General features: G+C 45.3%; 1 protein-coding gene across 1 annotated transcript; it reads right to left on the bottom strand.

Moving 5' to 3' along the window:
* Positions 1–377: 377 nt before the first annotated feature.
* Positions 378–1,106, bottom strand: LOC141812124 (zinc finger BED domain-containing protein RICESLEEPER 2-like). The gene is made up of 2 exons (XM_074700164.1): positions 513–1,106; positions 378–419 (listed from the first exon to the last, which is right to left on the bottom strand). The coding sequence occupies exons 1-2, from the start codon at positions 1,104–1,106 to the stop codon at positions 378–380; spliced, it is 636 nt and encodes a 211-aa protein (XP_074556265.1).
* Positions 1,107–13,732: the final 12,626 nt, after the last annotated feature.

Consider the following 13,732-nt stretch of genomic DNA (forward strand, 5'->3'; position numbering starts at 1 on the left):
AAAACCAATACAAACGCTCACAGATCAGATCTCATTAACCACCATAACAAAGGCCATTTAGGTTCAGAAAATCCATTAGACACCAAAAGTCACATTCAATGTGTCAAGATCCAAAAAACAACTTCAAGGTTCAGCACAAAATGGAAAGACTAGTAAGCTCAAATGTATGAGCACAAAATGGAAAGACTAGTAAGCTTCAAGGTTCAACACAAAACAGATTCCAAAAAACAACTTCCATGGCTCCAGCTCTTTAATCTGTGCAAAATTTAAGTAAAATGTATGAGTGATTACATTGCTAGTAAGCTTAAATGTAAAATGCTACAAATTAAATTTATACCTCAATCAATGGCATAACTGATCAGCTTCTAATTATCAATTTAATCTATAGGTAAATCAATTGTCAAATGCTGTTTTTCAACCTGCAATAATAAAGATAAAATGTATCATTTATTTTTTAAATATACTTTCTGATTTGAAGCAAAAAATATAAATAAAATATTTTAACATCATACCTTAGTCTTTTTAGTTACTCCATGTCGTTTTCGACACCAATCTCCACCGCACATCAACATTTCTACTGTTGTAGGAGCTAAAGAAGCACGATACTTATCAATAACACGACTTCCAGCACTAAAGGTTGCCTCTGAAGCTACTGTGGTAATGGGTATTGCTAATATATCTTTAGCCAAAGTTGACAACACTGGAAATTTGTATGTATTAAGCTTCCACCAACTAAGAGCATCAAATGCATCATTTGGATTATGCCTATGGCACCCTTCCTCTAGATATACATCTAGCTCAGATTTTTCAGGTTGTACCATTTCAATTTCTTTTAAATAAGAAGAGAATTCAGTCCACCCAGAAGAAAATGTAGTATGCTCTCTATTACTTTGAGTTGAATTGTTGCTATCTTGAGATTCAGAGTTGCTTTTTGATCCTTGAAGGTTTTCCATAGCTGCATCTGAATATTCCTTATAAATTGCATACAAAAGTCTTTGGACCTCTTTAATATTGCTCTCTGATTCAAATGAGTTATAAAGTTTAGGAAAAGTGAATTCAAGTGCTCGCATTTTACATCTAGGATCCAAAACTGAACCAACAGCCATTAATAAATTGCACTCACCCCAATATTTATCAAACTTTGCCTTCATTTTTTGCACCATTTTTCTAATAAACTCTTCTTCATCACAAGATTTCTCATCCAAGATTACTTTTACTCGATAGACTTCATTTAGAAAAAGATTGGCAGTAGGATACTCACTTCCAGAAATAATTTTAGTTGCTTCATAGAATACTTTCAAAATTGAAAATACTTTATGCAATTTCTCCCAATCATCTTCTGTTGGACAAAGAATGTAACTAGGTTCCCGATCTTTAAATCTTGGAAAAACTTCTTTGAAAGCAATTGCTGTTCTCAACATCTCATAAGTTGAATTCCATCTTGTTTTACAATCATCAACCAATTTTCTTTCTTGTAACTTCAATTGTTTCACAATTTCAGCAAATTGAATGAGTCTAGCATCTGTTCTTCTAATGAAATCCACACTCTGACGAATTACATGAATAATATCCTTAATTTCATTGAGGTCATCCTGAGCTATAAGATTTAAAATATGTGCACAACACCGAACATGGAATAATTTTCCCCCACAAATTAAATTTGTATTTATTTTCAAGAAATCTTCCTTCATATATTTAATTGCAGCATCATTAGCACTTGCATTATCAACAGAAACAGTATATATCTTATTTTCAATTTCCCATGCCCTTGCACACTTTAAAAGGGTATCTGAAATTTGAGGACCACCACGAGGAGGAGGAATATGAACAAAATTAAGAACACGCTTATTTAATTTCCATGAAGAATCAATCCAGTGACTGGTGATAACCATGTACTCTATTTTTTGATTTTTTGACTTCCATAAATCTGTCGTGAGACTAATCTTTGTTACATTTTTCAGCAAACCATGTAATTTTTTCTTCTCAGCTTCATATATTGCAAAACAGTTTTTTTTTGCTGTTGTTCGTGATATACGAGTCCACTCAGGCATTCCACGTCTACAAAACATATTAAAACCTTCTTCTTCTAATAATGTAAATGGATGTTCATGCATCAAGATCCATGAGGCAGCTGCTTCTTTCATGCGCTCCATACAAAATTTTCCATCAAGTAACAAAGGTGACATAGTTGTTTCAACACTTTCAAAGCCTAATAATAGTTGTTGTTGTTTGAGTTTATCTTCAAGCTTCTTTTTAGACTCCAAGCGTTTAGTACAATGATCCAAGTGTCGTTTTAAGTGTGTTGTAGTACCTGACTTCATTTTTGCAAGGAATAGATTACAATGTTTACACTTGTACTTATCACCTTTTGAATCCTTAACCTCAATCATGTCTGACCATACTTGAGACCTCTTTTGTTTCTTTGACTTATGCAACAAATTATCATCCTCAGTCAAATTATTATTCCCACTATCCCCTTTATCTATTATTTGTTCTGGGATCTCATTTGAATCTAACGAAGCTTGAATAGCTGAATTTGCTGCTGGAGCAGAATCAACCATATTTTTTGAAAATTGAAAGAGAAATTATATCTGTAAAATATTAATAATGCAATAAATTATTCAAGGTATTCTAAATTCCTAAACAATATAAAGAATAAGGAATAAATTACTCAAATAACTTATATGAAAATATTACTATATTTAAATACATAAAATTATAATTCTGAAAATTATCAATTCAACTACTGCCATAAAAAATCAATATTTAACCACTATTTTTTCAGAAATAAAATCTAGGTGAAAACTAAAAACAATATGGGTAGAAAGAGCACATAGCAGTAAAAGAAAATTAATCTAGCTGGAAAAAAAAACTATAGCACATCAAAGGCTGAAAGAATTACCAGAATGAAGTAGTTTAGGGCTCGGGTTGTCACCCTTGGTCCTGGAGGTCACGGGTGAGGTCAAGCAACGGACGATGTCTGATATTCAGAGACAGAGGGAAGCGCTCACGTTCCTCTCGCGCTCAGTTACAGGGTTGAAGGGTGGGAGCAGGGAGAGCTCTCGACGTTGGAGACACTGTCGCAGAAAAGGTAGTCCTCCGGCGCCCAGGTCAAGCAAGCAGACGTCCGATATCCGGAGAGAGAGGGAAGCGCTCGCGTTCCTCTCAGTTACAGGGCCGAAGGAGAAGGGCGCTCGTTACAAGGTCGAAGGGGAAGGCCGAAGGAGAAGTTCTGCTTCCGTCGTCATCGCTCAGTAGGGATGTTTGTGCGATTAGGGATTAGGAAGTTAGGGTTAGTAAAACGAATCATATTACAAATATAATTTATTATTCTATTACCCGTTAACCCAATAACTCTATTAGCCCAATAAGTAATCTATTAGCCCATTCAATAATGGATTTAAAGTTTAAACCCATTAAAACATATTGATTAAATAATATAATAAAAAATAATAAATATATATTAAAATTAAATAAAAGCTCGTGAGCGGCTCGCGAATAGTCGAACATAATATTATATATTCGAATTCGGCTCGAAAAATTATTCGACCATGTTCGAGTTCAGCTCGAATTCAATAATTTCGAATACGAATCAAATATTATTCGAACCGGCTCGAAAAGTTCACGAGCCAGCTCGATTCATTTGCACCCCTAGCTCACATCATGGAAAAAAGTGTCCTCAAGTTTTTATGGTAAAACGTTGTTTGTCGGTTCGGCATTCCGCGTAGATTGGTGTCGGATAATGGAAGACAATTCCTGGGCCGAAAGCTAAAGGAATGATGTCAAGGCATGGGAATTCAGCAAGTCTTCATCTCAGTCTATTACCCAAAGAGTAATGGACAAACCGAGGTGGTGAATCGCGAGCTTGTCCGAGGATTAAAGATGAAGTTAGACCACGTGGGAGGATCATGGGTTGATGAGCTCCCTGACATCCTTTGGGCATATCGAATCACACCTAGAGACAGCACGGGTCTGACACCATTTCACCTCGTTTATGGAGGTGAGGTTGTGGTCCCAGTCGAAGTCTGATGTAAATCAACGCGTGTCGAGGCCTACACTGATGTTGAAGACAATGCTACACGAAGAGCCGAGGAGTTAAACCTCATTACAGAAACACGAGAACAAACAAACCTACGGCTCTGCACCTATCGGAAACGCATGGGTCAGATGTACAACAGATGAGTAAGGCCTCGCTCATTTCATGTCGGCGACTTCGTTTGGAAAAAGAAGAAACCGATGGAGGGAGTGGGAAAACTCAAGCCGCGATGGGAAGGACCCCTATCAAATCACTTGCCGACTCACGGGTGGGTCATACTACCTAGCCGACCTGCAAGACAAAGAACTTCCGAGGCCTTGGCACGCTACTCACCTGCGACCTTATCGCGTTTAAAAGGGTAGCATCTATTTTATTTGTCTTTTTACGTGTAATAATCACTTATGAAAAGTGCAGACTTCTACACAAATCTTGTCTTGGCCCTCTCAGCTCTATCGCTGATGGCTCAGCCTTACGACAGGCACGGATCATCCCTCGCTCAGAACTTCTCAGCCCTCTCAGCTCTATCGCTGATGACTCAGCCTTACAACAGGTACAGATCATCCCTCGATCAGAACTTCTTGGCCCTCTCAGCTCTATCGCTGATGGCTCAGCCTTACGATAGGCACAAATCATCCCTCGCTCAGAACTTCTCGGCCCTCTCAGCTCTATCGCTGATGGCTCAGCCTTACAACAGGCACGGATCATCCCTCGCTCAGAACTTCTAAGCCCTCTCAGCTCTATCGCTGATGGCTCAGCCTTACGACAAGCACGGATCATCCCTCGCTCAGAACTTCTAAGCCCTCTCAGCTCTATCGCTGATGGCTCAGCCTTACAACAGGTACAGATCATCCCTCGATCAGAACTTCTTGGCCCTCTCAGCTCTATTGCTGATGGCTCAGCCTTACGATAGGCACAAATCATCCCTCGCTCAGAACTTCTCGGCCCTCTCAGCTCTATCGCTGATGGCTCAGCCTTACGACAGGCATATGGATTATCCCTCGGTCAGAACTTCTAAAGCCTTCTCAGCTCTATCGCTGATGGCTCAACCTTACGACAGACACGGATCATCCCTCGGTCAGAACTTCTCGATCCTCTCAGCTCTATCGCTGATGGCTCAGCCTTACGACAGGCATGGATCATCCCTCGCTCAAAACTTCTCAGCCCTTTCAGCTCTATCGCTGATGGCTCAACCTTACGACAGGCACAGATCATCCCTCGCTTGGCCTTCCACGGCGCCGACCTCTCGCCCCTCTCAGCCTCTCGCTGATGGCCCCGCCTTATTACAGGCTCGGATAGCTCGGCCTTCCACGACCCTGATCTCTCAGCCCTCTTAGCTCTATCGTTGATGGCTCAGCCTTACTACAGGCTCGGATAGTTCGGCCTTCCACGGCGCCGACCTCTCGGCCCTCTCAGCCTTTCGCTGATAGACCCGCCTTACTACAGGCTCGGATAGCTCGGCCTTCCACGACCCTAATCTCTCGGCCCTCTCAGCTCTATCGTTGATGGCTCAGCCTTACTACAGGCTCGGATAGCTCGACCTTCCACAGCACCGACCTCTCAGCCCTCTCAGCTCTATCATTGATGGCTCAACCTTACTACAGACTCGGATAGCTCGGCCTTCAACGGCACCGTCCTCTCGGCCCTCTCAGCCTCTCGCTGATGGCCCCGCCTTACTACAGGCTCGGATAGCTCGGCCTTCCACGGTCCCGATTTCTCGGCCCTCTCAACTCTATCGCAGATGGCTCAATCTTACTACAGGCTCGGATAGCTAGGCTTTCCACGGTACCGACCTCTCGGCCCTCTTAGCTTTATCGCTGATGGCTCAGCCTTACTACAGGCTTCGGATAGCTCGGCCTTCCACGACGCCGACCTCTCGGCCCTCTCAGCCTCTCGCTGCTGGTCCTGCCTTACTACAGGCTCGGATAGTTCGGTCTTCCACGGCCTCGATCTCTCGGCCATGACTCTTAAGCCCTCTCGGCCTCCCTCGCCCAATATTCGCGCGGCCTCATTTACAAAGGGCTCGATTTGCTCTCAGCCTCACTCGATAAAGATGTAGTTCTCGCAAGGATAAATCAAACCACGCAAATTCATATAACAATTATGAGGCCAATCCGGGTTTATGCATCATAATATTTACAAAGCAAAATACAGTACGGGGAACAAAATAGACAACGACGACTCCTAGTCGCTGTCCTGCTCATCCCGGTCGCGCCCATGGCTCGACGATGGCAGCAGGGGCGGCGCGGGAACCAGACCTGCCTTGGATAGCTCCGCTCCAGCACCCGCACTCGTTCCAGGCCCTCGCTGTATGCCCTGTCGAGCCACCGCGCCTCGGTGGCCTCGGCCAGGTCCTCCTGGAGCTTCTGGGTTCGCTCGAGCGCCCCAACAACGCCCCTCTCGAGCTTCCGCACTTTACCAGTAGCTTCGGCCAATTCTTGCTCCAACTGCCTGCTCCGCTCGTTCGCCTCGTTCTGTTCCCGTGCGAGCGTCACTGACTGGCCGCAGTATACAGCAACCCTCAAGGCCCAGGTCCTGGCTTCATACTCAGCCTCTTTTTCCTCCATGAGTCGCCTTAGGTGTCGTGGCATGGCGGCGTTGTCCATGGTTTCTCAACGAGATCAGCTACACCAAAGGTAAAGAAACTTTAGAAAATCCCCAAATATATAGTCCTACGGCTGGCACCATCACCGTCCGATCACACACCCCCTAGCTGTAGATCTGCGCCAGCAATGCCCAGAAGGCGCAGGAGACGAGGAGTATGCTACCATCATTCCCTATAAAGCTCTTCCTGCTGACCTACAGTGGGTAGACATTGTCAGAGCCTAGGAAGTATGGATGGTAAGGCGGATGACACTTCACCTCACGCCGCCCTTCACATCTAGTGTCAGAAAGCACGAGTAGAGCCCCACAGCCATCGGATAAGGTCCGACACCTATCTCGAGATAGAAACACACTATGGGCGGGTACTCACTTACGAAAACCTCCCGTGGGTCAGCAAATACTGGTTTGCCGATACTTAGCCAAATTGAAAGCCCCTAGGGTCGGCTCCCAAGTCAACTCCTTAGTATAACCTCGGATAGACCCCTATCGAGCAGGTAAGATTACTCGGCCCACATGACCCCGTCAATGCGACCCGAAAATAGCTTTCGTCCATACCTCGGTCGATTGGCTCAAATGACTCTGATCTCACCCATCCGAGCCACTTCCATGTTCGCTCGGACAAGTATCGGCCTCACACGCACTCGAGCGACCGTACACTCGCTTGATTAGCTTATCTCTCGCTCATGTAGGATGGATTCTCTTTTGTTACTCATTTGACCTCGTTTAGCAATTCTGACCCGACCTTATTTGACCTATATTTGTTCTACTTGACCTTAAACGCTTATCAGTGTCGAGCATATTATAAAAACAAGTAACTTGACAAGGAACTAGAGACAAGTTTTAAAATACCTTTTCATTACAAGAGAAAAGGTTACAAAACAAAAATAGAATTCAAGGTTCACTAGGCCTTCTGTCGGTGTTAGTCTAGTAATTCCAACCCATAACCCCCCCCCCCCTCCCCAAACGTTAAACACTTAGCAACACCAAGCGATTTGTATACGTAAGAAACTAGTCGAAAATTCCTAAACTATCCTGCATATCAGAGATTACACAGCATAACAACAACGACACAAACAAAGCATAAAAACTCGAAGCTCAGTCGGCCTCGGCTTCTGGCGCTGGAATAAAAGGGACAGGGTTAATAGACTCGGAGGCGGTAGGGTCGGCAGGCTTGGATGCGGTAGGGTCAGAAGGCTCCGTTGGAAGATTGGTCAATACTGCAGAATTGGTTGGCTCTGGCTCTGTCTCAGCTGGCTGACCAACATGTTCGGATAGCACTTCGGTCGGTCTGGTCGGCCCGGACTTCAAAAATTTTTGAATGGCGCCATCGAAGCCATACTCCATCATTTTACCCGACCTCAGTGCTACCCGGTGAAAGAAGTCGGGGGAGGTCAGGAAGGCTTGTTAACGCTTCGCTAGTCGGGCTTCCTCCTTCGTTTGGAGATCTTCCATCTCCACTTGGGTCGCATTAAGCTCAGAAGTGAGTTCTTCTTTGGCTCGGGCCTTTGCCAGCTGTTGAGTCCACTGACCCCGCTCCCTATCAAAATCGATCCTCAGTTGTAGAAGCTGATTCTCGGCCGCAGCTAGCTCAGCCTCTCGGTGGACAGCAAGGTGCTCAGCCTGCAGGCAGGACTCTTGAGCATGTCGCTCATTGTCCATAGCCTGAGTTCTGACCTGGGCTAACTCTGACTCCAGCTCACGGATCCGAGTCAGATTATCATGAGCTTTTGCCTTCCACTCTTCTGCCTTCTTCCACTCAGCCTTCGCCACTGCCCTCTCCTTTGCATCCTGAGCCATAACCGCCTCAGCTCGAGCACGGTCCATGTCCATTAAGGCCTCTGACAACCCCAGTGCCATGGGGGGTCGGTCGGCCAACTCTGCTCGTAGGCGAGTTATTTCACCATCCATCCGAGCAATGCGCTTTTCCGCTCGGATCAGGTGGAGGTAAAGAGCCTTTTGCTCTATATCGATCTGCATACAAACACTGTTAGTTAAAAAACGAAAAACGAAGATTCAACATGATCAACGCTTCACTTACCTTTATATACGATTCATAGAGGTGGTTACTCGGCTCAGTCATGTTGAGCTGAGGAACAAGCGCTTGGTGCACCTCGAGACGGTCGGTCGCCCCTTCAGTCAGCCCCCGAGTGAATAGGCCCTTCGGGTCAACTCGAACCCGATCAGGCAGGGTTCCTGCCGAAGACAAGGGGGGAGATGGGACAGATGTGCCTTGTCCCTCCAAGGCCGCACCACTAGGCTGAGCTGCCGAGGAAGGCCGAGGCGCCTCCGATTCTTCGACAACTTGGCCCTTGCCTTTACGTGCCAGTAGCCGACCCTGTGATGTCTGCTTCGTGCTAGCCTCAGTATCAGCAGCGATGTGCTTTCGTTTCTTGGACTGCTCAGCCTCAATCGTTGCGCTGCGGGAGGAGGCCTTCTTCTTCTGTTAACCCTCTTCGGTTGGTGGGGGTCGCGCCGAGCCCTCAGTAGCTTTAGGGGTGCTCGACGGGAGCCGACACCCTAGGTCTGGGGTCGGGAAGCATCGGTGCTAGCAGGTCGGGAAGCGTCGGGTGCTCGACGGGAGCCAGCATGCTAGGTCTGGGGTCGGGAAGCGTCGGCGCTAGCAAGTCGGGACGACAACAAATCCCCTGGGTCTTCAACAGCGCCCCCTTCAGCCCACATGGCTTCGACGCGGGCCAGGTCCTACTTAAGGACCTTGTTCATCGACGCGTTCAACATGAGTCGGCCTACAAAGAGGAAGAAAAGTTACTCAGCAACCTTGCACAAATCTATCAAGCCAATTCCTTACTTAATCGGTCGCCTAATCGGATCTGGATCGGACTTAGCTCCGCTCGATATAGCAAAGCTTCGTTCTCCGCCAGCTAGTTGACATTGAAGCTTAGCTCTTCTAGGGTCGTCGTCACCTATAGGAACACTCGGGATTTACGGCTTTGACCTATGGCAAGAACAGGGGGTAGGTCGGCCGACCATTGGGTCAGCCAAGCGTATGGTTGAGGAGGTTTGATATACACAAAACGATCCTTCCAACCCTTATGAGAGGTCGGATACTCAACCAGGAAGTTGAGATCTTGTTGAGCGGAGAAGTAAAAAACTCCGCACTTTAAACGTTGCAGACCGTATAGGGCATTAAACAGAATCGGGGTTAAGGGAATTTGGTACAGCCGACATAATGACTGTACCGCAGATTAAGCGATAGGAGTTAGGAGCAAGTTGGGAGAGATTAAGTCGGTAGTAGCTGGTTAATTCTAAAATGAAGGAGGGGATCGGGAACCTGAGACCGCTGGTCATCTGGTCGTAAAAAACAGTAACATGACCAGGAGGAGGTCGGCTAGGATGGTGGTTGGGCAAAGGCACATAAATTTCATGATCGGCAGGGATTTCGAATTAAGTTTGAAACATACTGATGGCATCACGATCATAAACACTACACCGTGTTTCAAACCACGGAGTTTTCGGGGAATTGGGAGCCATGGGGTCAGAATTTACGAAGTGAGGGGTTGAGATTACCGAAAAGAAGGGGTCGGACTAGTAGAACAGGGGTCGGACTTACATAAAACGGGATCGGACACGAAAAGAGAGGTCGGACGCGAAAAGGCAACGAATCAACAGCACTTGGACTCGATGAACATCGAATATGTCGGTGATGTTCCCCTTTTATAGGGTCCGGCGGAGGTGACGTGGGCAGCTGGAAGCCGTTGGATCGCGACAGTTACGCCTCGATGGCCAGATCTACACCGCACGTCCGACCGCTCCCATTGGTTCAACATCTCTCTTCCTTTTCCAGCTCTGTTTCAATCTAGGCCCTTGCTTCACACTGACTTCTCATCCCACCGTTGAAGATCTGACATGACTAGAGGCTATTTGACGACAAATCCGGCAGTACGGATCCCGTCGCGATCACGCGCCACCCTACTCGGCTGAGGCAGGCAGACCTATTCGATGGCGCAGGTGCCTCAGCCATACCTGGTCGGACAACACATGTTCGAACTCTGCCAAAACATTCCCAGCTTATTCATGATAGTTTCCTTACCCAGAGATCTTGTAGGCGCAAACAAGGCAACGTGTTCCTCCTGACCCCTAGGCCAAACTTCAATCTACATATCAACTTATCAAATCTACTCAATATGCGCTCATCTAGCTGACCCTTAGCTGAGCCAAACTCAAGCCCTTCTACCCATTATACCTGACCTAGTTGACGATTACTGACTCGTTATTGCTGACTTGTTAGGATACGTCTATCTGACAAAAGCCGACCCCCCACCATTTAGTATGAACATAACTCGCTAAGGGATCGGATACACGCCGTACCCGAACCAAGCTCCTGACTTGACTCAAGTGAAGGATACTTAGAATATTCATTGTCTAGTTAGTGGGCATATTCCTCCTTCGACTAGACTTGAAGGGGAGGCTTGTGATGTGGTGGAGCCATACTGCTCCTACGTGGCATATATGGTAAAAGATTAAGCGGATCTATTTAGTCAAAAGTCAAGAGAAAATAGAACTTATTCGAAGACATATAGGTGGAAACCTCAGTCAGCTTGGCCACATATTTAGGTCAGCTCGGCCACACGCTTAGGTCAGCTCGGCTACACATTTAGGTCAGCTCGGCCACACGCTCAGTTCAGCTCGGCCACACGCTCCGTTCAGCCCGGCCACACGCTTAGTTCAGCTTGGCCACATGCTCAGATCAGTTCGGCCAGACGTACAGTCAGCCCGCCTACACATTCAGGTCGGCTCCGCTATACATTCAAGCCAGCTCAGCTCAGCCATTCATACAGCTCGGCTACATGATTCACAGCTCGGCCATTCATACAGCTCGGCCACATGCTCTCACAGCTCGGCCATTCATACAGTTCGGCCACATGTCTTCCGACCTCACGCGTCAGGTGAGCCATCAACGGGTAAATAGACTGACCCTTCTCCTTGGCTCAGACTTATCAGCTCATCCAAAAGGATAAGGACGGTGACCAAGTTTCCAAACTTGGTCCCCGAAAATCCCGCACACTTATACGCACCACCGTTGAATGAAAATAATCAACCCTGCTGAGCCATTGATCTTTGAAAATTGTCAAAGGTCATGCCTTTAATACCGCTTTAATGGCGCATTAACAACGGATCACATGCGTTAATCTCCGAAGATCACGCTCCTTCTGCTATTATATAAACTCCCACAGGTATGGAAAAATCTCTCGAATTCTATATACATACATACTACTTCTTCTTGTTCTCTTCTGACTTGAGCGTCGGAGTGGCCCCGCCGGAATCCCCGGCGCCTTGCTAATTCGCTCGATCAGTTCTTTTCTTCCTCAGGTTCTTCTCGTCGGCGGGACCAACATAGGCTGAGGTGGCATATCATTGACTGGTGGCTTGGCCGTCGATGGCATCCAGCCGGAACAGATACCATTAGGGATCGACAGAATGAAAAACCAAAAGCACTCAACGCCCTACAACACCATTCGCACAAGCTCTAGCTTCCTAGCATATGACAAGGTGTGCCTTGACCATGAAGTAAGGTGGCCCACCACCACCTTGATCATGGCACCATGATCCGTAATTGCTCTGCCGCCAGGGGTATACCCAGGCATCTAAAATGGAAGGTCCCTATCTAGAAGCATAGTATCTTCAATAGTCTGTCTTGTGTATGATCATCAACTCCAGTCATATAGATGTTGTACTTGAGCAGGTAACAGTTTGTCTTGTGTATGATCAACTCCAATCATATAGATGTTGTACTTGAGCAGTTTGGCCCACAACCTGATAAAGTCTCTAAATCTCCGTAAGCAATCTGAGATGTGACAGATAGTGGATTCATCTCCCTATGTAAATAACAAGAGATCATCCTTATATGCCAAGTGAGTGATGTTGCTCGACGTACACGAGGTGGCAGCAAGGGCGGAGCCACCCTTGGACTTACCTGGGCTATAGCCCCGGGGGTCCGACGGCGACGAAAAGAAAAAAATTTTGAATTTAGAGATGGGAGAAAAAAACTTTAAGAAATAGTCCGGGGTATTCCGGATCCCTCAGCCCGGGTAAATCATCCGGGCTGGCTCCGCCATTGGGTGGCAGTGAAATCCTAGCTGACTAACTGCATTCTTGATGAGCAAGAGAATACCTCAAGATTGATGCCAAAGAGGACAGGTGATAATGGTTTTAAAAAGTTAATAATAAATATTTGTTTTATTTTTCATTTAATTTTCAGATTCTATTTTCAAAAATAAAGGAAAACTGAAAAAAGAATTTTCACAAACCAATTATGGATACTATCAAAACAACAATTATTGGCAGATTCTCCATTTTGCACTTTCATTGATAAAAGTTTGCAATTTCTTTCTAACTATGTAAAATTAAGTAATCTTTCTTGAATAATTTCACTACTTGTTGGTTCAATTCATTAGCATATGCTCCAAATAGCACCAAATGTCTTTTTCAGTGTTCATGAACTCAGTGAATTTTATGCTACAGGTTTGATTATTCTGTCAACTTGGATCGATCAAAAAAATTCTATCCAGAAATAAGAAAATATTTTCCTAATCTAAAGGATGGCTCTTTAGAACCAGGATATTCAGGCATACGACCAAAACTCTCTGGCCCAGGAAAGCCTCCTACAGATTTTGTTATTCAGGTGCACTGAATTACATTTATCATCTTATTGAACTTAAAATTAGTTATCAAAATTTCTTATCGATGGGTGTTTGGAAGCAAAAAAGAGAGAAAAAATTGGATATTAAGAAGTTTTGCTAGTTAGTTTTGTTAGCTTTACTAAAGATTTTAAAATAGTATCTCAATTAATGATAGAACTGTAAAGTGAGTTACTAAAGCTTTTGCTTTTTTCTTTTTTGTTTGTGATAGCATCTAGATATAGTGTCAACTGAAACTCGATTAAAAAAATCCCTACTGCAATTCACATGTGTGATTATATATTTTCCTTGATTTTCCTGTTAGCAAAAACATCAAAATGACATACCAATCAAAATCTGAATGTGTTCTGATTAATGAACTAGTACAAATCTCAAGACAAATGGTGGACTGGGACCAGTGGACTTTACATTGTTAGTGGGACTCGGGATCAGGATCCAC

This window comes from Curcuma longa, chromosome 18 (genome assembly GCF_044706935.1).
Source record: "Curcuma longa cultivar G26 ecotype Majalengka, Jawa Barat chromosome 18, ITB_CL_G26_1.1, whole genome shotgun sequence".
Taxonomy (NCBI): domain Eukaryota; kingdom Viridiplantae; phylum Streptophyta; class Magnoliopsida; order Zingiberales; family Zingiberaceae; genus Curcuma; species Curcuma longa.

What these genes read in the sequence shown, in the direction of transcription:
- LOC141812124 (XM_074700164.1), bottom strand. Translation starts at nt 1,106, where the DNA reads ATGGCTGTTGGTTCAGTTTTGGATCCTAGATGTAAAATGCGAGCACTT. An exon ending in GAGTAACTAAAAAGACTAAG is followed by an intron (nt 420 to 512) that starts GTATGATGTTAA and finishes TTATTATTGCAG; the next exon opens with GTTGAAAAACAGCATTTGAC.